This window comes from Mchenga conophoros, linkage group LG15 (genome assembly GCF_057382185.1).
Source record: "Mchenga conophoros isolate Kocher_MC1m ecotype Shallow Benthic linkage group LG15, M_conophoros_male_GT1.1, whole genome shotgun sequence".
Lineage (NCBI taxonomy): Eukaryota > Metazoa > Chordata > Actinopteri > Cichliformes > Cichlidae > Mchenga > Mchenga conophoros.
The window spans coordinates 15,806,266-15,833,116 of NC_140540.1; the positions used below are offsets into that span (position 1 = coordinate 15,806,266).

At 41.6% G+C, this 26,851-nt stretch overlaps 2 protein-coding genes across 7 annotated transcripts in view; one reads left to right on the forward strand and one right to left on the reverse strand.

The window, feature by feature from the left end:
* Window positions 1-4,121, forward strand: part of extl3 (exostosin-like glycosyltransferase 3) — a 40,923-nt gene extending 36,802 nt beyond the window's left edge. For both annotated transcript variants that reach the window (XM_085245814.1, XM_085245815.1), the window contains exon 6: window positions 240-4,121. In XM_085245814.1, coding sequence (XP_085101940.1) covers window positions 240-449 — 210 coding nt within the window. In that variant the 3' untranslated portion in view covers window positions 450-4,121. The remainder of the gene's footprint in view (window positions 1-239) is intronic.
* Window positions 4,122-4,967: 846 nt separating this feature from the next.
* On the reverse strand, window positions 4,968-26,651 carry syt14b (synaptotagmin XIVb). Of its 5 annotated transcripts, none has more exons than XR_014888459.1 (9): window positions 17,659-17,772; window positions 13,856-14,821; window positions 13,503-13,640; window positions 10,820-11,079; window positions 10,058-10,495; window positions 9,442-9,622; window positions 8,999-9,055; window positions 6,754-7,184; window positions 4,968-6,646 (listed from the first exon to the last, which is right to left on the reverse strand). XR_014888459.1 is itself a non-coding variant. In XM_085245818.1 (9 exons), the coding sequence occupies exons 1-9, from the start codon at window positions 26,620-26,622 to the stop codon at window positions 6,868-6,870; spliced, it is 1,599 nt and encodes a 532-aa protein (XP_085101944.1). In that variant the 5' UTR covers window positions 26,623-26,651; the 3' UTR covers window positions 5,009-6,867. The 5 variants fall into 5 exon arrangements, 3 of the variants coding, with proteins under 3 accessions (XP_085101943.1, XP_085101942.1, XP_085101944.1); XM_085245818.1 differs by lacking the exon at window positions 13,856-14,821 and adding exons at window positions 23,043-23,090; window positions 26,610-26,651 and having other exon boundaries at window positions 5,009-7,184; window positions 17,659-17,805; XM_085245816.1 differs by having other exon boundaries at window positions 4,970-7,184.
* Window positions 26,652-26,851: the final 200 nt, after the last annotated feature.

Below are 26,851 nucleotides of genomic sequence, written 5' to 3' on the forward strand. Positions count from 1 at the left end.
TGGGAGACTTTCCCGTTCTGGTGTTCTCTGGCGTTTGCCGATCAAGCTACGGGGTTTAGCATGTATTAAATCATGGTGCATTTAATGATGATTAATGGCTGTCTATTAATGATAAACTTCTTCCCTCTCACAGCAATGTTGTGAAGCACCACTTGCTGAAACTACATATAATTACATTTCAGTAATGCAAACTCGAGTTTCTTACATTTTAAGCACTAACCCCCTGCTGTCTATTTTAGGTGACGTCTCGTTGGACTTTCCGCTGTCCGGGCTGCCCTCAGGCCCTTTCGCACGACGACTCGCATTTCCACGAGCGACACAAGTGCATCAACTTCTTCGTCAAAGTCTACGGCTACATGCCGCTGCTGTACACGCAGTTTCGTGTGGACTCGGTGCTGTTTAAGACTCGATTGCCCCACGATAAGACCAAGTGCTTCAAGTTCATTTAGCGTCTGGGCGAGCGTCAGCAAAGAGCCAAAAGCAGGGTGAACTGAAGGAGTGAAAAACAGCACCTTCCACTGCAAGCAGTAATAAAGATGGATGGGTGGGCTGCAGGGCAAATGGAAAGTAAGCCCAGAAAGACAAGTTAAAAGCTGTTGGCTGGCGGTCTAATCAGCAACACTACTGAAAATGTGAGGAGTGGAAGCTGGAAGGGACCACTGCCAACAAAAAGAAGCCTTTTCAGTGGATGTCACTCTTTTTCCCCGTGTTCTCTAATCATGCTCAGTCATCAAACCACTAGCTGCAGATGTCATTTGCACCTCTTAACCGCCTGCTGAGGAGCGAGGGCGGGGTGTACACAGTGTACAGAAATTCTCCCAGGTTAGCAACACCTGATAATGGGGTTGGCGAGTAACTGACAGATGCCAGGCTGCGTTTGACCCAGCAGACTTTTAACGGTTTCAGCTGAGAGATCAAACAGCACACGGCCGCCACTACGATTTTGTTTTACGGTTACAAACTGTACGTCTTGTACATGTATATGAGCGAAGCACTGAAGGTCAGAAGTATTTTATTGATCTTTTTTTTTTAATGATGTCGTTTAAGTGTAAATCTTTATGTGGAGTGAACCTTTTCCACAGCCCCTGCCTGTGGGAGATCAGGCAGGACCTCGATTGAAAGTCAGCCCAATCATGTTTTAAGTATCGTCGAGTGCTCAAGGGGGAAAATTCACTTCAGCGGTCACCATAATGCCTCAAATTTGTCATGAAAACCAGCCACCATGTTGTCATTTCATATTGCTTACACGATCTGGACTCGGTGGAAGTGTTTGAAACAGCTTGATTTTTTTTTTTTATACTATGATGTTTGTAAAATTAGACGTTAAAAAGTAGTATCGGCTAATCAATGTTCGCAGGTAAAGTGCAACAAAGTCAAGAATAACAGCTGCCAAAATCAACAAAACATTGACTTTATTATTGCTGAAAGTTTTCAGTGACGGTCAGAATTATGGGAAAATCTTAAAGAGAACAATGATGTTTTGTTTAAAAACACTTACTTTGTTTCTGGTGGAGAAGTGGAGCAGGATATCAATCCCTTTCTCCAAACAGGCTCTTAAATATTAAATCAAAGCCAACAGCTGATGACCCTAACGTAGCATAAAATAAAGACTGGAAACTACCGTGGCTCTGCTTAATGGTACCAAATACTGCCCAATTGCACCTGTAAAGCACACTAAATAATCCAATGGTTCTCAAACTGTGGGGCCAGCCCCACTCTTGGGGCATAGACCCCCTGAAGGCGGGGCTTGGAGGACAAGGAAAGAACTCCGAGCTAAAGTGAATGGAGATGGGTTTTGTATTGTAAATAAATTGACGCTATGACGCTGACATTTATTTTACTTTAACATTAAACTTGTTATTGTCACAGACAAGTGGGAGTGATTGAATTGCGTTTGATTCGTGTATTGCTTTCCACCTGCTTTAATACTGATGATTATGTCGGCGGGCTTGTGTATGTTCTCTACAGAGGAAATAAAAAGAGGAGGATGATGGGGAGAAAATGTGTAGTCAGGTCCACAGTAGTGTATATATACCACCAAGGAGAGCAGCCAATCATATTCAACCTTGCTAACACAGCAGCGAATGAGCTTATCAGCAGAAGGGGTAAACGGTATTGAGTCATAACATTTGCCTGGCTCTTTAATCCCCTTCTTACAGTTAATAGGAACCGTACACCAACAAGATGACATTAGCAAACTTGACGGTTGTAAATTCCTGGTCTGATGGGCGGCTGGGTTTGTATACAGTAGTGTAAAACCCTGGGTGTTGGGTCATGTTATAAAAGCTTTGAGAACCATTGAATGAACCCTTTTTGATTCATTTTATGGGGAGATTTGCTAAGATGTTTATACCGTTTCCAGTCTTTGCATTAAGCTAACAGCTGCTGGTTGTAGTTTGTTCAGTCACAGTAAGGAAAACAGGTGTTGGAAACTATCGCAGACAAGTTGCACTCATCAGCCCTGACTGACTCAGATTGATTGCAGTCAGTTACCACAATCTGTCTTCATTTGTAACTTAGGCAGCACTTCTGTGCAAGCCTTTGCCAATCTGTCAGAGTGATTGCATTCGGTTGAAGTCACACCACGACTGTTTGGAGACGGGTTGGGTTCTAATAGGCAACTGGTGCAGTCTCCTCTGAATCAAAAGTGCCCAGAGTTTGAGGGTGCTGCTTACTCAACCTGTAGGCAACCAGTTGCAAAAATGCAACAACAAAAAAAAAACTTCAATGTTTTTTTTTTTTTTTCATAGTCACAAGCAGGTTGCCATCCTATTTTTACTCCAGTGTGACCGAGCCATAACAAATATGAGCTTGCTTTCCAACAGCTGGCAAGCCTGTTTTCTAAACTGTACAACTTGTCTTTAAACACTTCTGACTTTTCAGTACAGGTATTCAGTATGTTCCACCATAATCACGTCATCCCTCTGCAGAGAACTCTCCCACCTCGGACAGAAAAGTCACTTTACAGTGTCGCCATATTGGTTTCACTTCATCTTCGACTGTTGCTTGATGAATGTTTTCTTTGCCAAATAGGTACGTTGTCTGCTGCTTTCCAGCGTAGTTTGCAGGTGCAGATACTAGGTGGTACACCCTGGTACACCCACTTCCACTCTGCATGGTACTTGACCAGGAGTCAGTCCACTGGAACCCAATCCATCATGTACGAGTGCTTTATTTGACCTTGTCAAGACTTAATTCATGCAATCTAAATAAAAAGCATAAGATTCTTATAAATGTCATTCAGATTATGTTCTGTGAGGATGTTTTTATCAAACAAAATGTCATAAGGCCAGGGTTCCTGTGTATTTATTGAATATATTACTGAAAAAGATTTGTTTTTTAAACCGATACTGAAACATGCAATAAACTGTCAAGATATTGTAGTTTAATAGACCTGAAAACAAAGAAATCTCAACCTGACTGTCAAACTTGTCATTGCCAAAGAAAACTAGCTGGTGCCACTGACTGAGAGCTAACGGATGACTTGTTTTTAAAAAGATTAACTTGCAAACAGATAGTGAGGGGACAATAGTGGAGTTTCTTTAAATCCAAATCGCCTGCTCCATATTGCTACTCTTGCTCCGTAATCCCTCCAAGTGAAACATAAAAATGTTGGATCAGGCCTTTTTACCCAAGAGGGATAAACACGGAGCCAGATTTCTAATTAGTGTGGGCGAAAATGGCTGCGCAGAGTCCAAATTTCCACTTTGTGTTGCTGCACTGAACTAGAAAAACCCGCCTGGCTCCTAACCTCATCACGTCTGAACACTTTTATTGGCACTCCAGGGGCCTCATAATTACCTGGCTGACTCTAAAACAGTCCTCGGGGCTCTGTTGGGGTCAGCTGGTGTTCCTCCGGTCCCTGTAGTTCCCACCCTCAAGGATCTGTGGCACAGCTGGTTTTCTGTGGCTCGGAGCAGGATGCATTTGCCTGGAAGGCTGCAGTCACTCTGCTAGGTGTAGAGTTGTGAAAAAGGAAAAAAAAAAAGTGCTCCTGGGTCTGATCCCCAGCTGTGGGCGACCTGCAGCGTTGTACCAGACTGATGACTGATGACAGCGTCAAACATACCATTGAAGGCCAGATGAATGGAAATAAAAGCTCTCAACGTTGTTAAAAAAAATATGACTCTTGTCCTTATTCAGGTGTCTGTTGGAAATCTGCTCCTTAGACTTGGATCAGGACATTTTGGGAAGTAATTATTTGCTCTTTAGTGGAGTTCTGTCAAGGGGGGAGGTGCTGCATATATTGGCAACCTACTACTTCCCAGAAATTTCCCATTTCTGACCACAATGCACTAATAGTTGGAGTTCCTACTTGGTAAACTTTGGTGGGGCTTCTCAGCTTTGACGTTAATATTTTCCATCATTCCCCGAAATGACAGCTTTTTTTCCAGGTAATAAAACTAACCACCTACCTTCAGGTGACCTTTTTAGCTCTTTGGTGTCTTCGGTTAAGTGAACAACACTTACCTGTTTAACTTCTTACTAATGCAAATATCTCATCGGCTCAAAATAGTCTCACTGTTTTTACGGTTTTCTTAACAAGTCAGAGTGCTCGGTCCTAAAAAGGCCTCCAACGTCACAACCTAACCTCAACCTAATAGAGCACTTTTGGAATGTGGTGGAACGAGAGATCCGCATCATGGATGTGCAGCTGCGTGACGCTATCATGTCAATATGGACCAAAAATATCTGAGGAATGTTTCCTGCACTTTGCTGAATCTACGCTATGAAGAACTGTGCCTAATAAAGTGTCCAGTGAGTCATTTTTCTCAGAAATAAAACACTGTTTGTTCCACTTTGTGCGCAGATCAAAAATTTGTAAATGACTTTTCCCCCCTTTGTGGTTTTTTTGAAAATTAAGGCAGAAACCTTAAGAGATGTGAAACATATATCATGTAGTTACCAGTTGTTCATAACCTGCTACACAAAAATTTGATTTGTCGGGCAGACCTTTATATCTTTAGTCACAGCCACTTCCAGGGCTGCCTGCTGTGTGTGTGTCACAAAACTAACTCAGTGGCCAGAGTTGGGAATGAGAGGCAGGTGTTTGAAGGAGGAGAGCATTACAGCACCATGTGCTGATCTGGAGTCTGGATCTAAGTAAATATTTTAACTATATTTTTACAATGTACTTTAGTAATATTTTTTTTAATGTAATTTTTATGCGAAATGCAGAATGATCCATCTATCCAGCCAGCCCATGAATATTTCATCCCACACTTCGAAAGCAGCTCATTTAAGCAGGAAAACCACAGACCTGGCAACCCTGGATGTTTTCCTCCATTTCCAGTCTTTAGTCTACATTAAGCTGGCTCGGACTGCACATTTGCCATTAAAGCTAACTCTCCAAGAATGCGAACAGGCCTGTTCCCCGATATTGTGTCAATGGTTATCAGTGCTGGCTAAACACAACCTGCACTTTAAAACTTAAGTGCACACCAAACTAAAAATTTTCTGTTATTCCTGATTGTGAAAAAAATGATCATCTATTAGAAAATCTAGATAACATCTGTTTTTTATTAAAACCTGCAAAAACCTCTTTTGAAAACTTAGAAATTGAAATTGGCCCAACAGAAGCTCTAAAGGGACGAGGAGTGGTTGCAGTATTCATAAGTGAGAAGAAGGGTTCAAATCTGACATCACTGGGACAGAGAAAGAAGAATGCGCCCCACACCTCTCGGTTTCAACCAGCAGAAGCAGGGGAAAGGGTTTCATTCACTAATACAAGGGTGTGGCTGTGCAGTCTTCAGCATTCTTATCGGGGGATTTTCTGACTCATAGCTGCTCTTTCAGAGGAGTTTAAAATGGCCTTTGTTCCAGATGAACCCCTCGCCTGGATAATAAGATTTCTCAGTTCTGAACATTTTTTTCCCCATTTTATTTTAGCCTTTATTTAATAATGAAAATGAGAAAATATGATCATCTCCTTCTTGTGATTTGTTTCGCCACTCAAACTCAAATTACAGCGTACACAGTCGAGGCAGAAACGGCCAGCTTTACTTGGCCTGTGCAGGCTTTTGCATATTCCTCCTCAGCGGGAAGCACCATGTTTCTACATGAATGAACATGGCTGAGTTGTTAGAAGGCTGAATAGTGAAACAGGCTCGATCTGCATTACACAGGAAAGGAAGCTGCTCTTTGATACCGGTGGCATGCAGAGCTGTGTCCAATTCTGTAAGAGACTCGGCAAGCACAAGAAAGAATTGCATTCCTCTCGTCTAAAGTGGCGTCAGATGCATAGTGCACTGAGTTATGCAAGACCACGAGATAAAAAAGAAAATCTGTCTTTGTTTAACGCACAGCCCACAGAAACGACCATAAAACTGGTAGACTAGGAAGAATAACCCAAGAACCTAAAAGGAAAAACCAATGAATGGATCTTGCATAATGTCATGTGCGTGTAAACAAACTGTATAAAGCATAGCTTGTAAGTATAGCTGCAGCATGTTATAGGCCCTTTGTAACAGTCTTCTTCATTCATTGTCTTTTGTCGGTGGCTACGACTGATTGAGTAATGTCTGGTATGCTGGTGGCAGCTGAAATCCAGAAAAGGAAAGAAGGAAGGAGCCTGCTAGTACTGGACCGAGCTCTTTGGTCCAAGATTCAGAGGCGGAAAAATGTCTGGAAGTGTCTTAACATGGTCCTGTAAACAAGGCGGAAGCAGGAGTCAGCCCATCTGTCTCAGAGAAAGGTGGCAGATTAAAGGGTATTCATGCAGTCTGGCAGTTAAGACGAGGAACCCATGCTCACCTCTCACACCTCTATGCAACACACACAACACACATCCCACAGGGAGTTTTCTTGCGTTCCGAAAATGTAGAGGGAATGCTCTTTCTGGAAGTTCGGTCTTGGAAAATCGTCATCCTATGTGTCGGTGAGGGTGTGCCAGTGGCAGACCTGCTGTCCCTCAGCCTCCTTCATCTCTGTCCAGTGGGCCTGCTGCTCCTCGCTGGTGCTGTTGAGGCCCAGGGAGACCCAGCCCAGCCTCTCCCTGGGCCTCATGCTGCTCCGGCGGCAGAACACCGACACCACTAGTGACACCTCGGACAGCTGGAAGAGCGCCACCTGGAACACGAATGTCTCCTTGTAGATCGGATTGGGCTGGCCACGGCAAACGGCCGTCTTACACTTGGACATCTCCTTTCCCTTTGAGTCCAGCATGGTCAGCTTCACATAGGTGTCTGAAAGGAAGCATTGGAGGAGAGAAGTGAGACATTGCCATCAAGTGGTCGGACATGTGTACTACAGCAGGAGGTACGGAGTGTCTTTTAATAATAGCTCTCAACACCAAGAACGCTATAATTGCCTCACTCCTAAAACTCATGCTGCTGGTGGATTTTTTTTAAACTGTGGAACTCTTTGAAAACTGCAAATGAAGTCCCATTAATCTATTTCATATTTGCTGGCAGCAGATTTCTGAAATATTCTGCACATAAATTATAAATGATGCCAAAGGAAAGTGACCTTTAGAACATGCAAGCAAGTCAGTGCAGGGTAGAAAACTAAAAACTTTGTGGCTTGCGAAGGACTACTGACTGACATGACTGACATTTCTGGGAAGCTACTTTCTTGCCAAGATACTGATCTCTATCAGCTTAGTAAATATGGAGTTAGAGCCTGGAGAAAGTTGGATTATCTCAGAGTAACAACAGGAGAAAACAGCAAACCAGCCAAGGGCTGACCTAATTTAACTAATTCTGTAGAGTCAGTCTAATGCTCCTCTGACTGTGCCACTTCTCATGTTAGCAAGCTGTTCCCTCGATGCTTACATTTGGAAACAGCAAACTTGGTTTACTGAGGTTACTACTAAAAAAACAACTGTGTCTGTTAAACTAAAAACACATTAAACGTTAATAAAAAAAAAACCTAAATGAAATGCACTACATGGATCTGCACTATTAGCCAAAAGTTTCCTACCAATCAAATCTTTAATCCAACAAATGTTTTTGTAACTGACATTCGTTCACCACATTAATGCACAACTAGCTGAGCTCCCAGCTCTAGATTTATATATATATATAACATAAAGAAGTGAGAGCTGAATTCACCCTGTCTGACAAGAAAGCAAAATGCTGAAGTCTGGCCTCAGAGGACCAAACCTAAGAATGCTACAAACTGGTACCTACGGTGCGTAATGTAGTGCACAAAAGTCTTGATCTACCTCCCATTTCTTTATATTTTGCAAGAAAGAATGAATGAAATGTGCAAATAAATACATGGAAACATGCAGTAAATAAGGGAAATAAAACAAAGTTTGTAAAATTCTAACAAACTTGGTATGACCACCTTTGTTCTTCAGCGAAGTCTGAACTCTCATAGCCAAGCTTTCTTGTAATTTCTCCAAGTAGTCTTCTCCAGGCTTCTTAACAGACGTTTAAAGCTCTTCTTTGGATGTTGCCTGCCTTTTGTTCTGTTCTCTGTCAACATGATCCTACACTGCTTCAATAATGTTGAGGTCTGGACACTGGGGAGGCCATTCCCCATTAAATTAGACCTGCTTGCACTGATTTTCAGTTCGGTTCTTGCGTAATTTGGCATACCTCATCCTTTTCTCCTCGTTTCCCTTCCTTAAGAGTGGTTTCTTGACAGCAACATTTCCACTGAGACCACTTCTGCTGAGGCTTCAGTGAACAGTAGATGAATCAACTCAAGTTTCAGATGCATCTCCTGCAAACGCGGTGCTAGATTTTTTCTTAGTTTGCAAGGATGGGACTCATAGCATTCCTCTGAAAATGGTCAGGTACAAGGACTGGACTGAAAATGAGTGAAAAAGCCTCCAATGCCCAACAAAAAGCTCTGAAGGTCCTTCAAAACGCCTGGAGAACATTGCTCAAGATCACTTTTAAAAATTACAATACAGCCTGGCAATATAAAGAGAAAAATGTAAAGGAATGGGAGATGGGGCAATACTTTTACACAGTTCTACACATCTGTACAACCCTCACCAAATCTACAAACGTACAGAAAGCTTACATTTAGTTTACTTTTGTCTTACCTCTCATGATATAAAGCTGTCCCCCTACGAAGTGTTTTACACAACAAAACAGACCATCTGTGGCAGACACACACCATAGCACACACACCATTGGAAAGAAGAAAGAGGGGAAGCAGTTTAAAGATTTCAATATACAGCAGAAGGTCAGCTTTCACGGGAAGCACGGCGAGCATGACAAGCAGCAGGTCCTTCAGCATTTTGGCTTTAATAGCTTAGGTTATTAAAAAGCTGGTGTTCGTGCCAGGAAACGTTCAAATGTAATGATCCCCTATTTGCTTCTGTTGCATGCTGTTGGAAGTCCTGCCCATCTGCTCGGCCCAAACAATAGCCTGACATATCAGCACCCATTGGGGGAAGAGAAGTTTAACTGAACAATTTACAGCGTCATTCCACACTTCAACCCACGCTGGCACAAAAGCCCAAAGTTAAATATATGTACTTACTGACGGGTTTATCAGATGCTGTCGTTTTGAAGTGATTTCCCTTGATTACCTCAGCTGAGAGCTGCCCTGTGGCAGAGTTGTAGATGAGACCCAGGAGGATCTCGGGTGTGGATGAGTCTTCAGTGGAGCGATAGGACAGAGCCCCCGCACTGCGAGACACGCTCACCACAGAGCCACAACCCTGGCGAGGCAAAACCCAGAGGCACTTTATTTGAGTCAATTACCACTTAATCATCAATTAAAACAATAAGAAGCCAATAATTCATTAATCAACCTAGGAGTTAGGAGGGGCAGTTTGAGAGTGTGACAAAGACAGATTTCTGAATCTGTAGAGAATGATGGTAGAAATGTAACTTTCAGTGGAAAAAAGCATCAAAACTTATTCACCAAAACTTTTAAATGTTTTTTAAACCAATTTAAATGGTGACACTATACATGCAGTTTTTATGTCCTAGATGCCCACAGTTGCTTCTTAATAACTGCTCAAATAAAAAATAAAATAACTGCTTCTACAAGGATGTGTAGATGAAGGAATGCTGAAGATACTGATAAATAAAGTAGAAATGGTGTACAGCTGATATTTGAGATGTAAAGTATATTTAAAAAGTGTTCTCACTGTAAGTTCAGAGCCAGGCTCCAGGGTGACAGGTAGAGCAATTTTGCCCTGCAGGTTGAGCTTCGTCAGGTAGAACACCTTCTCTCCCAGGACCTTCTCTTTTTTCATCCGTCTGATGCTGTACAGGCGGAAGCGAACAGCATAGTCTCCCAGGGCCTCCTGCTCCACCCTGGAAAACTTGAATGTTTCTGTGAAGATGGGACACGGGCCCTTCTGAACGCCGGTCTTAGCACGTTGCTTCTTGGTGGGCAGCAGGACCAAGTGGACCTGCCACGAGATGTTGCCGGTCTGTTTGAGAGCAGGAATGTCAGTTGCAGCTGTGACAGTGACGGCCAGCCACTGCTCACTGGAATCGTACTCAAAGGCGACATCCAGGGTGCCGTATTTGGCGAGGGGCTCTGGCTCGTAGGCAGTGGGAAGCGGAGGACCAGAACCATCCTGAATGTACAGAAAAGAAAAAACAATTTCCCCCTCCTTTATGAATTTTACTTTAATTTCTGGAATGTTATTAATTTTTCCCCATTCTGACATAATATTAGAACACTCAAATAATTAAGTCAGTTCAGAGTGTATTTCCACATTTTTACAGAAAATACACAACAAAAAAATGAAACTGTTGTCAGCGAACGTATCACCCAGCCCTTCCTGTAAGTGTTGATGAAGTGTTGCTCCCAACTTTGATCATTCCATCAAACTACAGGGCATCCAAAACAAACTGCTTACACACAGAAAAGACAACAAACAGTAGGTCTGATCTCCCACCTCTGGCCCTAGAACAGCAGTGCTGTCACTGGGTATGTCCTCATCACAGGCTTTGTTGAGGTAACTCTCTGTGTCCTGGTCCCCGCTGGCCTCGCTGGAGCAGTGGGGGCTGTCACAGTGCTGTGTGGACAGCGCCCTCCTGACCCCTCGCTCTGAGCGGGATCGAGAACCCACGCAGGCCCCTGAGCCCTCGTCTTGGTACGGTGGAGGCTGAGGTTCACCGAGCGAGGAATCTTTCTTTATCCTCTGGATGCTGCTGGCTGCTCTCACGACAATGACAAAGAGGGATGCAGAAGGAGTGTTACTGGAGTCGTACTGTGCTCTGCATGGAAACTCACTAGGTATGCAACATACAGTCTAGCGACATACAGTGTCTCCTCAGTCTTTGCAAACCTATATTGTCATTTTAAATTCTTGTTAAATCTTGGAAAAACAATATTTCATGTACTAATATAGTGGTGTCAACCATAAGGTCTGGGGGCCATAATCGGCCTAGCAAAGACTCTAGTCTGGCCCACTAGATGGAAAATTATAAGACGTGCAAATATATTTAGACTTTTATTGTATTTTCATACATTTTACACCTTTTCCTACTGATAAAGCCACCCCCACCCCCAACCACTGTGCTTTATACTACTACTCCTGTTTTTGTGCTATTTAATGTAGAAATGTGTTTTTGTTTTTAACAGTGAGTCCACTTTTTTTAAGGGAATAAATGGAAAACTAAGTTTTATAATTTTATAATTCCAGGGTAGTCTGGGAAATGAACTACCAGAACTTTTGTCATTTTATACATTTATCATGTAGTTTAACTGTTCAGGCCCACTTATGGCCAAAATATACAAAGAAAACATTCCCTGTAAGCCAAAAGAGAAAGTAAAGAAACACATTCTCACTCATTATGTGTTTATACAGCTCTCTGCACTGAATCATACTTGGCTCTCTTCCACAGCATGTCTTTTGTCCTGTTTTCCTCCTCCTACCCCAACCAGTCGCGGCAGACGGCCGCCCCTCCTTGACCCTGGTTCCGCTATAAGCTTCTTCCTGTTAAAAGGGAGTTTTTCCTTCCCACTGTCACCAAAGTGCTTGCTAACAGGGGGTCATATGATTGTTGGGTTTTTCTCTGTATGTACTATTTTACGGTATACCTTACAATATAAAACGCCTCAAGATGACCGTTGTTGTGGTTTGGTGCTGTATAAATAAAACTGAATTGGACTGAATTGTAAAGAAAGCTCTTAGAACATTAGTTAGTTATCCCAACTGGCAAAGACGCACAGTAAACAAGGTCAGACAACAATAAGGGAGAAACAAAATGACAAACAGAACAACGCTGTCATCCCTTATGTAGCAGGTTTATGGGATAAACTCAGGAAACTCTTCTCCAAGCACGACATCCCAATGCACTTCACACACAGCCATACACTCAGACAAAAACTGGTTCATCCCAAGGACAAAACTCCCAAACACGAACTGAACATCGTAGTGTATGCAGTGCAGTGAGGAGTGCTCAGACCTCTACATTGGAGAAACCAAAAAGCCACTTCATAAACACAACATAGAAGAGCCACCTCGACAGGACAAGACTGAGCCGTACATCTGGATCTAAAGGACAAAGGTCACTCTTTCGAGGATGTCAATGTCCACATTTTGGACAGAGAAGACAGATGGTTTGAAAGAGGATGAAATAAGCCATCTTTGAACAGAGGGTGTGGCTTACAACACCAACTGTCTGCCACCTAAAATGTAGTTTTGAGATCCCTTTCCAGGTGCCTTTAATTCCCATTAATACCTTGCAATGGTTTCACATGAAACCTCTGCTGATAATAACCCACACCCTTTTTCACACTTTGGCTCGTGTGATGAGGCACATGATCAATACTGGCTCCTTATTCATATTCATATTAAATCTATTCATTAAATATGCATCCTGTGATTTTTTTTCCTCATCACAATATTTGACAAAAGCAGCTTTAATTAAAACATTTAAAAGATCATTTTACAACAATAAAGATCAACACCACATTATGTTTGTGCAGTAAAAAATGAAGATACAGCCAGTTAGGTTAGATTGGCCTGGCATCTGAAACCTGGCAGGTGAACACAACACAATCAAAACATATCACTGCATAAAGATAGAAATAGTGGCTTTTAGAGATTGTAGCATGAGAATATTTGTTACTTCTGGATCAATCTGGGTGAGTTTTTCCCCATTAGTCCTGAGGGTAGTGTCATTATTGAATTATAACCAGATTCATGTATTTGGGTGTTAGACTGCTATCAATTTTCTATTCCAAGTCTGGGAAAGAAACCAAATAAATTTTACTTCCTTCTAGTAACAGACATTTAGCACTAACCCAAGATGTTTAGAGAAAAGGACACTCGCCAGAAACTCTCCATATGATCCACCAAAGAGACATTGGGGCTCAATGAAACGAAACCCAAAATATGTAGCTATTTCTATTAATTTTTTTAAAAAAAACAGAATAGACACTACAATTACAGATAAATAAACACAAAAAGATGTTATGCATTTGATGTTCCGAGTTTAGTATTTATGCAATCTTAGATGATTCTTGTATGCATTGTGTTTTATGATTCTTATCATATTGTATCTGATTTTGTGGGGTTTTATGTTCAGCGATGTACCGTGTACGTACTTTTCCACTGCATGTGCTCTCACCCTGTTCACTGGAGGCCTCGCTGCTGTATCCTCCGTGCTCAGATGACTGTTTGCGTGTGCTGCTCCATGCAGAGGTTGTGTTCTGCTGGGCCTCGCCCTCTGGAATTCTGTCCTCCTCACTGTCTGATAAAACTCCCTCTGCACGTCACACATGGGCATTAATTCTAGTAACCCACAGATTATAACGTGTGCAATATTTAACGAAGTAAGAAACTCAACCAGTTAAACATGCAGCTGCTGAAACTGGCACACAACAGGTCAAAATTGTGAATTTTAGTGCAAGAACTTGAAAACATGAGCAGAAGAGAAGATCCAAAGGGCAGTGAGGAGAGAGAAGCAGCACACTCTCTAACCTTGGTTTCCTTTCTTTTTCCCCTTTTTGCTCTTCTTGCCTTTGTCCCTCTTTTTTTCCACATCCGAAGCCTGTTCAGTTTTTTTCGAACCCTCTTTTGCGACTTTCCCCTTTTTCTTATCCGACGTTTTCACTCTGGAAGACGATCTATAAAGCTCAGATTCTTCCTCATCGTCTCCCTCTCGCTCAGTGCCATCCTCTACCTTCTCTCCCTCCTCCTCATGATCTTTTTGCTCTTCCTGCTTTGACACCCTGCTTTCACTCTCACAACCAGATGAATGAGGAGTTTTATCATTGTCACCACTTTTTTGCTGAACAGCTGATTGGTCATTTGACTTCTTTTCTGTGTTTTCTAAATCATCAGCCTTCTCCTCTTGAGAGTCTTCTTCATTTCTCGGAGACTTGGCTTCTTTCTCCAGCTGCTTCTGTCTCCTTTCTCTTCTCCTCTGTTCTCTCCTCTCCTGTAGGTCCTTCTCCTCTTTCTTCCTCCTCTCTTCCTCTGCTAACTCGGCTTCTGTCTTTTTAACTCGCCAACATCCGTCCCTCCATTCCCACTCCAGCTGGCTCTGAGTGTTCTCTGCCTCGGTTGTATCACTAGTTTGGCTGTTCTTTGAGCCTGTGTTCCCCCCCTCTGAGTCTCTGGGCATTTGCCACATGCTTTTACTCCCGGACTTGCTTTCTTGCAGGGTGGAATTCTGACCCGATTCCTGGCTGCCGTTTTCTCCATCTTCCTTTTCCTGCACCTTGTCGATGATAGTAGTGACCTGTTCGGTCAGCTGGTCACTGACAGCATAGGTGACATCGCTGACGGCATTGGCGAGATCGTCCACACGACTGGTGACTGAGTCCAAGATGGAGGAAATGTTGACAGATGGGAGGTTCTGCTGGAAACTCTTGAAGAAGGCCATCTCTCAGCCGGGGTTCCTCCTGTCACCGTGCTGATCACTAGATTAGCTCATCAGAGGCACTGACACAACATGTGTTTGTTAGCATGGTGTGCTGGCAGTGTTACAGTGAGTGCTGACATGTACATACGCACCAATATGGTGGTAATAAGAATTATACTCGTTACAGGTCTCATGCTTAGACATTATCGGTCAGTGTCACGGATGTAGAGTAAGCCTAGTCATACACTAAAAGAAAAATACAATTAAGACCACAAAAATAGCTTTCAGTTCAAAACTTAGACAAGACTATGTGTGTCACAGCAAAAGCAATAAAATGTGTATTATTCTGCCTTCAAAATAAGAAAATACAAAAACTGCAGTGTTACACATTTAATGGTTTAAGCCAACTGTGCTAACTCTTACTTCCTCTACTCTGACACTGTGCTGGTTTTGTCTTGGTGCTTTTTGCAAACAGCACACATTATGACTCGTTTGCAAACCGAACATTCAATAATCATAACAGCCTGAATCCACGGTGGATGAACTGTGGTAATTGTTGGGTCAAGCTTTTTGGCATCAGCGCTAATACATGCAACCAATTCTACACTGAACAACACATCACCACAATTCACCATCAGCCTTTTATGGCTGAGGGATAACAAGAGTTGGATGCACAAGTTTGAATTTAGTTTGGATTTTCCCTATTCAACCCAGGTTCAAAAAATATACAGTGGGGCAAAAAAGTATTTAGTCAGCCACCGATTGTGCAAGTTCCCCCACCTAAAATGATGACAGAGGTCAGTAATTTGCACCAGAGGTACACTTCAGCTGTGAGAGACAGAATGTGAAAAAAAAATCCATGAATCCACATGGTAGGATTTGTAAAGAATTTATTCGTAAATTAGGGTGGAAAATAAGTATTTGGTCACCTCAAACAAGGAAAATCTCTGGCTCTCACAGACCTGTAACGTCTTCTGTAAGAAGCTTTTCTGTCCCCCACTCGTTACCTGTATGAATGGCACCTGTTTGAACTCATCATCTGTATAAAAGACACCTGTCCACAGCCTCAAACAGTCAGACTCCAAACTCCGCCATGGCCAAGACCAAAGAGCTTTCGAAGGACACCAGGAAAAGTATTGTAGACCTGCACCAGACTGGGAAGAGTGAATCTACAATAGGCAAGCAGCTTGGTGTGAAAAAATCAACTGTGGGAGCAATCATCAGAAAATGGAAGACATACAAGACCACTGATAATCTCCCTCGATCTGGGGCTCCACGCAAGATCTCATCCCGTGGGGTCAAAATGATCATGAGAACGGTGAGCAAAGATCCCAGTACCACACGGGGGGACCTGGTGAATGACCTGCAGAGAGCTGGGACCAAAGTAACAAAGGTCACCATCAGTAACACACTACAACGGCAGGGAATCAAATCCCGCAGTGCCAGACGTGTTCCGCTGCTGAAGCCAGTGCATGTCCAGGCCCGTCTGAAGTTTGCCAGAGAGCACATGGATGATACAGCAGAGGATTGGGAGAATGTCATGTGGTCGGATGAAACCAAAGTAGAACTTTTTGGTATAAACTCAACTCGTCGTGTTTGGAGGAAGAAGAATACTGAGTTGCATCCCAAGAACACCATACCTACTGTAAAGCATGGGGGTGGAAACATCATGCTATGGGGCTGTTTTTCTGCCAAGGGGACAGGACGACTGATCAGTGTTAAGGACAGAATGAATGGGGCCATGTATCGTGAGATTTTGAGCCAAAACCTCCTTCCATCAGTGAGAACTTTGAAGATGAAAGGAGGCTGGGTCTTCCAACATGACAATGATCCAAAACACACCGCCCGGGCAACAAAGGAGTGGCTCCGTAAGAAGCATTTGAAAGTCCTGGAGTGGCCTAGCCAGTCTCCAGACCTCAACCCCATAGAAAATCTGTGGCGGGAGTTGAAAGTCCGTGTTGCTCGGCGACAGCCCCAAAACATCACTGCTCTCGAGAAGATCTGCATGGAGGAATGGGCCAAAATACCAGCTACTGTGTGTGCAAACCTGGTAAAGACCTATAGTAAACGTTTGACCTCTGTTATTGCCAACAAAGGTTATGTTACAAAGTATTGAGTTGTATTTTTGTTATTGACCAAATACTTATTTTCCACCCTGATTTACGAATAAATTCTTTACAAATCCTACCATGTGAATTCATGGATTTTTTTTTCACATTCTGTCTCTCACAGTTGAAGTGTACCTCTGGTGCAAATTACTGACCTCTGTCATCATTTTAAGTGGGGGAACTTGCACAATCGGTGGCTGACTAAATACTTTTTTGCCCCACTGTACATGCAGGCTAAAATGTGCTTACTTAAGCCTTCTAATAAGTGGTGCTTAAGGTTCTACAATGTCTTAACTTGACAAGGCCAAGGCCTAATTACTTCTCCTTAGTGATCATGATTGACTACAGAAAAATCATTTATTTGACAGAACTCAATGGACTGACCAATACTGAGAACAACAGGAAAGTCCAAGGAACCTTGGTGAAGACCTAAGAAGGACATAAGTAGACTTAGACAAGTTGAGAAGGTTTTAATTCTTAATCAGAGAGCAAATTCTGTACAAGTGTACAAATTAAGAAACAAAACAGTAAGCCGAGGTAATAGAATGACATCGTTTTGACTTGGAGAAATGTTGTCTCAGTTCATATGCCGTTGTATTTTTTTTAACAGAACACAGCTAAGAGGATGCAAAGCTGCCATTAATATCATAATGCAGCAGGTACAATGTTCAGTTTAAGCATGGCTCATAAAGATGTGGACGCGCTGTCATTACAGTGATGCCCACACGATAAAGCCAAGAGCAATCCAAACGTCTGCATAAATTTCTACAGATTTAATAGCGTAATAAATCTTTGAGTGTGTTCAGTACCTGGCTGGTTGTTCTTATAGTCACTGAGATGTGACAGATTGTCAGGACTCTCCATTGACAATTTGTTGTTGAGGTAAAGAAAAAACAGAGCCATCAATGCCATGAAAGCTGCAATGGAAGACAGGACACCCAGGAGCTCGGGAGAGACTGAGGAGAAGAAGAAGAAGAGGAGGAGCCATGAGGAACAAGCAAAGCAAGAACTGACAGAAAAAAAGAAATCCAAATGTTAGACTTAAACAGAAGTAATACCAAACCAAGGTATTTGATTAAGTAAGAAAAAAAGAGCCCCATGTTTTTCTAATAAAAATACACAAGGTGGTTACAAGCTAAAAAAAAAAAAAAAAAAGTCTTTTGATCAGGACTCCTGAAAAGCCGCAAACAACCCCAGTCAAATAATTTGTTTTGTGATAATATCTTAAAGTTGCAATAAAACTCCTGCCATTTTGGCTTGTCAGAGGAGAGTTAGATATTTTTCATTTTAACAGATCCACTTCAAAGGCACACGAGATAAAATCTACAGCACTGTATGTAGGCCAACCATACTTCATGTAACCATGCAGCCCTGTGCTATTTTTATAAGAGCCTCAAAGGGACTGTATCTAACTGAAACCTAGACTCAGCAAACCCAGGGAAAAAAACAGACCGGGCCTTGGTTTAATAGGCTACAACACAGACACAGCACAGTGTAATAGCCAGGAAACGGGGAAGAGAAGGTGGACAGTGAAGCATGAACTGCATTTCTAAAGATCACTTGAAAGGGCAGATTGCTAAATAAGAGACACTGAAACTGAGCGAGTTATAGGCACATATTACTGCCTTAACAAAATTTAATCCCAATAAAAAACTATGGGCATATTCATGAATTAATCCCTCTGCATTTCCATTTTTAAGGATTAGGTTGTTTTATACCCCTAATCCAAATTGTCCAATCACGGCTCATCGATTGTAACTAAGCAAAATACCAGAGCAATAGTATAAAAGAGTTTCGAGGGTTATGTTGAGTTGTTGTGTTATAATGTAACATAGCAGAATTAGATCGTACGTATCTCACAGCAGCAAACAACCAACTTTACACTGCAGTTACTCATTTAAATACTGTCTAAAAACGGCCACAGGCAGCTTTAAGATGCTGCTTCACGTCCCTTTAAGGTGAAATCTTACACTGCTTACTGAAACCTCATTCACAATATTGCCGTGTTGTTCCATTTTCATTTGTGACACATTATATTTGGTGGTATGAGTTTGGTGAAATTGAAGATGACTGTTTGTTTCAACATTAAAACAAAACAAAGACATAAACCTGAGGTATATTTGGGACAACTTGACGGAGCTTGACAGTTGTTACACGTCTGCATTGCAGCAGGTGGTCACATCCTGAGGACCAATCACCCGTCATTGATCAAATTGGTGTAAAAATCTGGTCTCAGATGAGAAAACGAGAGAGGAAAAACAGAGGTATACTTTTGCAAACCTTGTTACTGAACTTATTATGGACCGACTTGTCTCACCATGGCAACAGGCAGAGATGACTATAGCCTGACAACTAGCTGCTGCCTGCTGCAGACTGCCAAAATGGTGAATGCTAAATTCCCAAGAACGGCAAAAGAAGTAGGAGGGAGATAAGAGAGCAATGTGACAACAGAGGCTTACCTCGTCTAAATGAATATCCTCTTTAAAGCCAGCTGTTCCCAAAAAGCACTGCTTCTTAAAGCACTGATAGTAAATGATCTAAGAAGAGGGAGGGAAATAACAAAGTTGTCCAGCTCAAAAGTAATCCTACATGTAACAAATCCCTGACACTTAGTCTGGTCCAGCACTCGCCAGGCTTACGTATCAACTCTCACTCCCGACAGCAGTGTTGATTGAGGCAGAATGACCTCTGAGGCTACGAGAGCAGCAGCCATCTGTCGAAAACGAACAGCTTATGGTCCTGAGCTGCGGCAAGCGATGACACTTCATACATGGCCATATTCTGTAAATGTCAACAGCAGCTGAATAATTCAGACACCTGGGGTAGGTAACCTGAGCCCCCCCCCCCCCAAAACGATATACACTGGAAAGTGGAGCGGAGCAGCAAAGAGGCCTTTGAAACAGTTCGCCCTCCTGTTTTTACATAATACCTAGGAAAGTGTGATATCTCTCTTAAGAGCAGAGCAGATTAAGGTGGATTTTTTAAAAACTCCGCTCTTTCATCTCATTTTATCCTCCCTGAGTGTGTGTGCATGTGCAATCTGTGTGTGCAAACTGAATAAACAAGATAAAAATAACAGAATAAATCTGTTTCTCACAGCATGTGAACTCAGGCTGAACTCCGGATTCTGAAATGAGCCTCAGGATTCAATCTACCTTTTTTCTCCAGGTAATGACTCCAGCAAGCTAACAAACAAACATGAAAGCACAGCCACCGAAGCATTCATTGAGAAAATAAATAACAGCCTGAGAGAAATGTGAGCTAGTTTGAATGAAGTGTCTGTGTCAAATAAAACAAGGGAAGCAAATTACTCTTTCATGTTCCTAATCTGCTAAGACACAGAATGACTAAAATTTCGACATTGCGAGTGCTTGATTAATTTACTTTGTTTAAAGCTTTAAAACTCAGTGGCGTTTCTGGGACATGCTCGTTATGCAATCTGGAATTGTTGCTTACACATGGACCTCTGATACGAAACAAAACCTCCACTCTGAATAAATCATGAACACACAGCTGCCTTCTTTTGCTGAAGTGAACCTAAACTTGATACGCTGTGCATAATTCACACATGAACCGTGTGCTTACTGAGAAAGCTATAGAAAAGCATTCTATACATCATATTTCAGTAAAAATTCACAAGCAAAAGAGAGGGCCTGGGGGTGGGGGGATGAGCCAGTCTTCTCCAGTCATGCAACAGAAAGGCTTAAAAATGCACGCACAAAGGCCTGCTTAAGAAATGGCATTATATCAAAATTTTATAATCTGCTTACATCAGAAAACTCACAAAATAAAGCTGAAACAAAGATCTGGAAACTTAAATCTTAGCAGAGGATTGAAAATCAGCTTGTGCTGTAATGCATAACAGATGGTGAATACACGTGTCAGATTAACTCGTAACTGGTTAATGCGCACATATGTAGCACCTGCCAAGTGGTAAATTGGTAAGATAAAAAATATATGCACTAAATTCACAGCCGCTAAAGGAATACTTATATTCCCTGTATTTGTTTTAATTGCTGTTATGTTTGCCCTTTTCGTTCATTTCTTCTTGATCTTTTTGCCAGGAGGGATAAAGAGTTCACACATCTACATGTCAAATGATTATTTTATACCTGATGAGGGTAAAGCTTTTACATCTTGAAACAGGACTGGGTAATTAATTTTTCCCCAAGGGTCCATATTAGAAATTGGGGTTGCTGTAGATGGCCTCTACCTATAGCTCAACTCACTTTTGCTCATTTTATAAGCTTATTGGTCCGTCCCTCCACAACAGTCCTAATTTCCCATGTGGCCCCTTGGTAAATATTAATTACTAATCCCTCATCTACTGTGCAAACAACAATAAAACTAACAAAAACAAAACACTGTCATAGCTTCCATGTTGGAAAAATGAAGCCAATGCATAAGTGCCTTAAAGCTGAATCGTGGTATTGCCTACTCATTCAATGACTAACAACTTGCCAATCGCAAATCATTAGCAAGTTAGCAAGTGGTTCTCAGTCAGACCCATCTTTTCAAATCACATCCGTTTTCTGCAACCAAGATGGTGACAGTGAAAAGGTTTCAAAATGGAACTTCAAAAGCCAATGAAATTTTCACAGCAACCACTAGGGCTGTTTGATATAACGATATATACCGGATGACGATATAAAAACGTCTATCGTTTAATTTTACGCTATCGTTTGTTTCGTGGTGTCGCAAAATAAACTGTTTAGGGCAATATTTTTTCATCGTTTTGATGGTCACTGTAGTGGCTATATTAATTTCTTAAAGTTCTCTCTTTCTCTTATATTTAATATAACCACACCACGGACGGAAAAGCGCATGTATTTATACGACAACGACGGTAAAACCATTGCGTCACGTGTCCGCTTGTTTATGTTCCACATAAACCTTTCACAATAAAGCTCAAGATCCTGTTGAGACTTTTCAAAATAAACTGAATCGCGTGAAAGAGCAGATTATTTACGGATGAGAAGCAAAAAAAGAGCCGCCAGGTGCTAAAAAATAAACCTTAGACTCAAACGTTAGAACAGGCTTTTCCCCGCAGAACGCTGTGTAATAAATACTCGCAAAGAAAACGGCGGCCGTTAAAACTTATGTCTAAAAATGTATCGTTTCATGCATCGGCACCCTTGACTCCAGGTACATGACGCCCAGCTGGAAACAGTCCACGCAAGTCGAGCTGCCCGAGATTCACAGAATTTACAAAAAAAATGTAAATTTTTTGTGATTTATATCGATAGATGTCTTATATCGGGATATGAGATTTTGGTCATATCGCACAGCCCTAGCAGCCACAGCCATCTTTAATACTGTCTATGGTTACAACATGAAAACGGAGCATCACAAAATCTTAGAGACAATCCTACTGCGTGCCAACCGCTTGCCTCATTATCAGAATTTAATACAGAGGTGAATTCTACAACTTCTTATTTCAGTTTCTGGATTTGCAGTTATTCATCAGGGCTGATGTCTGTGACATTCAGCATTCAGGAACTCCTTTTTTTGAAGGGAACCCTGTCGGGAGGGCTGATAGACAGGAACAGCTACACTCCTGTGTGGAAAGATCATCCCTGACCTGACCGTTATTCACTGCATCATTCAGAAGTCCATAATCAGTCCAAGATGCTGTAGAACACTTTACCTAGCTGAGTCATTTTCAAATATTTCTTGATATTTAAACTCCAAAGCCTGCTGTTGATCTTAATGTTGATCTAAAACATGATGCCGCCCTTCCTGTCTGGAGATGCAGATGTGGGAAAGAGACCAACGCACCGCAGATGACACTACACAAGAAATCAGAATCATCAGTACATCATCCAAGCAGGATGTTTAAACAGGAATTTACTGCAATAGGATATTTATTATTTCTCTGAACTAACTGCATTTTGTGCTGTTGCATTTTCACATTATTACATATTAAATATTAAATGGCACAGCTAGTCAAAGTGGAAGAAGTGGAAGTGGGATTTAATTATGTCATGTTAAACCCATTTGTATTCTTTAAGTTTTATTGTCTAAAAAAGGAAATCATAAGACTTTTAATATTATGAATATTAAATTAATTAAATATAAATGCAATATTATTGTAAATACCCTGGTTAATTTCTTTTCTTGTTGTTTAACAAAATATACTCTTGAAAATGCACACACGCACGGTTTTAAATGTGTGGTTGCAATGTGGTCTTACCTCGTCTGGCACAGATGAGCTCATGAACACCACAGTTCCTCCCCCCTCCTGTGAGAAAGACGATGTAAAGCTGGGAGTCAGAGTTTTAAATATGACTTTATGCAATGTAGAAACATATGGTCTGTCCTCAGGTTAAATGAGACAGATGAACATGTCAGCAAACATAAAACCAATAGGCTTGAATGACCTTGTTTGCTTTTCGTGGTCTCTGTTTCTCTGTCTTTAATATATTGATGGGTATATTAGCCTATAGAGCAGTGTAGGCTATCATTAATCATCTCTATACCAGTAATAACCACGGGCCACTACAAAGGAACACTTTTAAAAATGCACTCTGCCACAGCTACTCTGAGGCTCAATGATGTCAAGAAGTCATGCATATTAAAGGCAGTAATTATAGCTCCATGCATTTTTTATAAGGCAACTAATAACTCATTGCTGTGATGACTGGCATGGATTCTACAAAGTAATTTCCTGTTTTATTTTGTAATTCCACTTAGCTATGATGCCTTGTCAGTTTTACTCTGTGTCTCTGTTTGTTTTCCGGATATTTTTTTTAATAACGCCTCTTTTTAATTAGCTGTCATTGTCCCTTGTTTATGCATCTCCTGTAAAGCTCTTGCCACTGGCCTTCAGTTCCCAGTCGAGCATTTTTTATTATTGCTTCTCCGTATCCTTTCCTGTAAGTTTTGAGCACAGGGTGGGTTTTGTATTCTAGTTTGATTTTTCTGGAGACATTTACTGCACTGTTTGCTTTGAACTGCCTTCCTGTGTAATCCCTTATTACTCGCCTAGTCACCAAAAAAACAAACAAACAATTAAAAAGGTAGGGTTCATTGATAGGCGCATTTTAGCCTTATGCTAAACAAGAAAATAGAATATTTCATCTTTCAAATAAATGCTCTTACATCTATTTTAGCCTTGTAGTTCTGTGGTTGTAAGGCTTTCCTTTTCGGTATGTTAAATAGAGGAAAAAGTCCATGTACAGTGACAGATGTGAACCCAACCCTTCAACAAGTCACTAAAAGTTCCTCTGTCAAATTGCTATATTTGGGTCGGCTCCTACAACTATAAGCAACAGCGTAGAAATTTGAAAAATAAAATTACATGAACTATTTCCTCGACAGATGCAAAAGCCCAGGCATGAGTTGCTTTGCTGGAAAATTATCAACATGATTTTGTAACGCAATGCAATGCAATGCAATACGCTGCTCTGTTTGGGTTATGGAGAAATAAGTTTTAGGATTTAGTATTTTCACTGGAATACAATTTCATAATGTGTCAACTGGTTGTTTTACATAATCGCTATGAGGCTTAAGTTAACAGTGCTTCCTCTCCTTCACATCCCCAAGTTTTTACAGTGACACATAATCTCTCTTTGGCTGAACAGTTCAGTATTGAGGCTCCAGTATCACCATTAATTAAGGTGTCTCTACTTAAGAGTTTGGCAAGGTCACGTCTTGGCTCTGAATTTAGGTTTATTATTAAATTAAAAATAGCGGCAATGTGTTTTATACATTCTGAAATTTGTTGCTGAGTTGTCTCAAACCAAGAAACAAAATTTTAGTGCATTAAGAATCCCTTCATAACGTTAAAAAAGGTGTATTAGTTTCTTCACATCCAGGACTGCACAAGATAGTAGAAGTGGCATGAGGTCTTGACTTTAGTGCCAGAGCAAAGAGAAAACTGTGACTGAGGTAGCAGACAGACCTTGAGCGACTCAATTCATTCTATTAATTCATTAGCAGAAATTCTCTGTTGTCTATTCTCACCAAACTTTAGTAATTCTTAGTGTACAACAAGTACTTGCCTTAAAAGCTCAAAAAGAGATGGATTTTTACAATAATAGAAGTAAATGTTGTCACTGTCTGTCTGTGTACAGTTGTGACTCATATTCTGCTTTCACTGAGCCAGACTTTAGGTTATATTTCTCCATATTTTCTGAAGGTCCTACAGAGACTTTCTATGGAAACTGCCTGTTTTTCCACTCATTTTTAGTCTAGTTCTCATATCTGACCATTTCCAGAGAATTGCTTTTTTTGTTAAGCCACTTAACACCGACCTATTAGTTAATATAACAATGCCTCCACATCAGTGCTGATACAGAAGGAGAAGAAGTCAAAACAGTAGGCAAAGAAATTGTTTTTTTCCACAGTATTTCAAACTGTTTCAACAAGTCCTGTGTATAATCTGCGAATCTCTGAACTTCTGTTCGCCAGCCACTGCATAGTAGGTGTGGTGAAGCCCTTACATTTCAACACTGGACCTCTCCACACCCTCATCCAATGATGTTCTAACATCAAGGTTTAAGACCAGCTTCTGGACCAGTGATTCCCAAAATGTGCCCCGGGAAGGTACTGCAGGTGGGCCGTGGTAATAACAGAACTTCAGTTTGAAATTACTCACAAGTATGTACAGTTACAAATTTATATAAATGTATTTATTCATATGAAAAGTATTAAAACTGGTAATATTTATAGACAACAGCATTTTGAATAAAATTTTCAAGGAAACATATCACCCTCTCTTATATTTGAATGGAGTAACGGTTTAAGATTCGTTGAGCCCCACAGATTTGCTGGTTTTTAAGTGGGCCGCAGCACTCTTGACTTTAGGAATGGCTATTCTAGACCAGTGGCATTACTGGAAAGGTCCCCAGGATGGGAATTTGGGGCAAGTGCCACCCATTGCTACCCTTCTGTACACGCCCCTGCTCAGTGACGCCAAGCTGCTGCAAATTTCATTAAAAATTTGCAATAAAACATCTAATTTAAAAAAATTACACTAAAATTCTTCTGGAGCTGTCTATCTTTAATTAAACCACACCACCTCTCTCAAGTGACACTGCGCAGGAACAAGCGCCCGTGAAACAATAAGACCCGTATCCGTGACAGCACGGGACAAGGCACGAGCCTACTTTTTGTCGCTGCCTGGTGATGTGTCCCGGTCACTCTCACTAAAGCCTGTAGGAGACACTTTTCCCTCAGCATGAAGGCTGTTAGATCCGCTGCACATGTTAGCTATGAAGGTATCTACAGCACGTGCAGCCATCAAATAAAGTTTGACAGCAGCGGAGTGTTCTTCAAATATTACAACCCTATTCTTCCGCCAAGTTATATAGTTCTTTAACGGAAGAAAAACAAAAAGTCATGTGACGCCAAGCAGCGGCATGCTAAGACTTTGTGTTAAAATATTCAAATTAATCGCTACGTGCTCACAGGTGTCCCATAACTGACGCTTTTTCTGCCGTCTAAAAACATCCCTAGTTTAAAATCAAAGCACCGGGACTGCCTGCTTGTCTCGGTTTACTCGCGAATCACTTCACGTGCACATCCCGAGAAGATAATGAGACCTCAGCGGTCCTGCATCAGTGCGGGTGTCCGCACTTCAGCATCAGCCCCGCGCCCCCGGAGCACTGCGGTATACTCGCCGCGTGAGTTACAGAGAAACTGGACCAGAAATTACACACTCGGTGAATACCGCGTGAGATTATGGAAAGACGTCCTCCTTCAGCCCCGTGCAAAGTTTCCCACGAGTCCCGCAGGACACCTGAGAGCGAGTACCTACCGTCAATCGCCATGATGCTCCGTCCCGGACTCTACCAACTGTAGGGGGGTGTGGGGGTGTGATGGAGGCGGCCGGTCATTCATTTGTGTGTGTGTGTGTGTCACAGAGAGAGCGAGAGAGGTTGTGTAACAGTTCTATATGTATATAATAATAATAATAATAATAATGGATACTTTATTGATCCCCATGGGGAAATTACTTGTTTTTCTCTGCATTTGACCCATTCACTCAGTGAAGCAGTG

What these genes read in the sequence shown, in the direction of transcription:
- syt14b (XM_085245816.1), bottom strand. Translation starts at nt 14,762, where the DNA reads ATGGCCTTCTTCAAGAGTTTCCAGCAGAACCTCCCATCTGTCAACATT. An exon ending in GAAAAAGAAAGGAAACCAAG is followed by an intron (nt 13,641 to 13,855) that starts GTTAGAGAGTGT and finishes TGTGACGTGCAG; the next exon opens with AGGGAGTTTTATCAGACAGT. An exon ending in AGCCTGGCTCTGAACTTACA is followed by an intron (nt 9,623 to 10,057) that starts GTGAGAACACTT and finishes TTGCCTCGCCAG; the next exon opens with GGTTGTGGCTCTGTGGTGAG.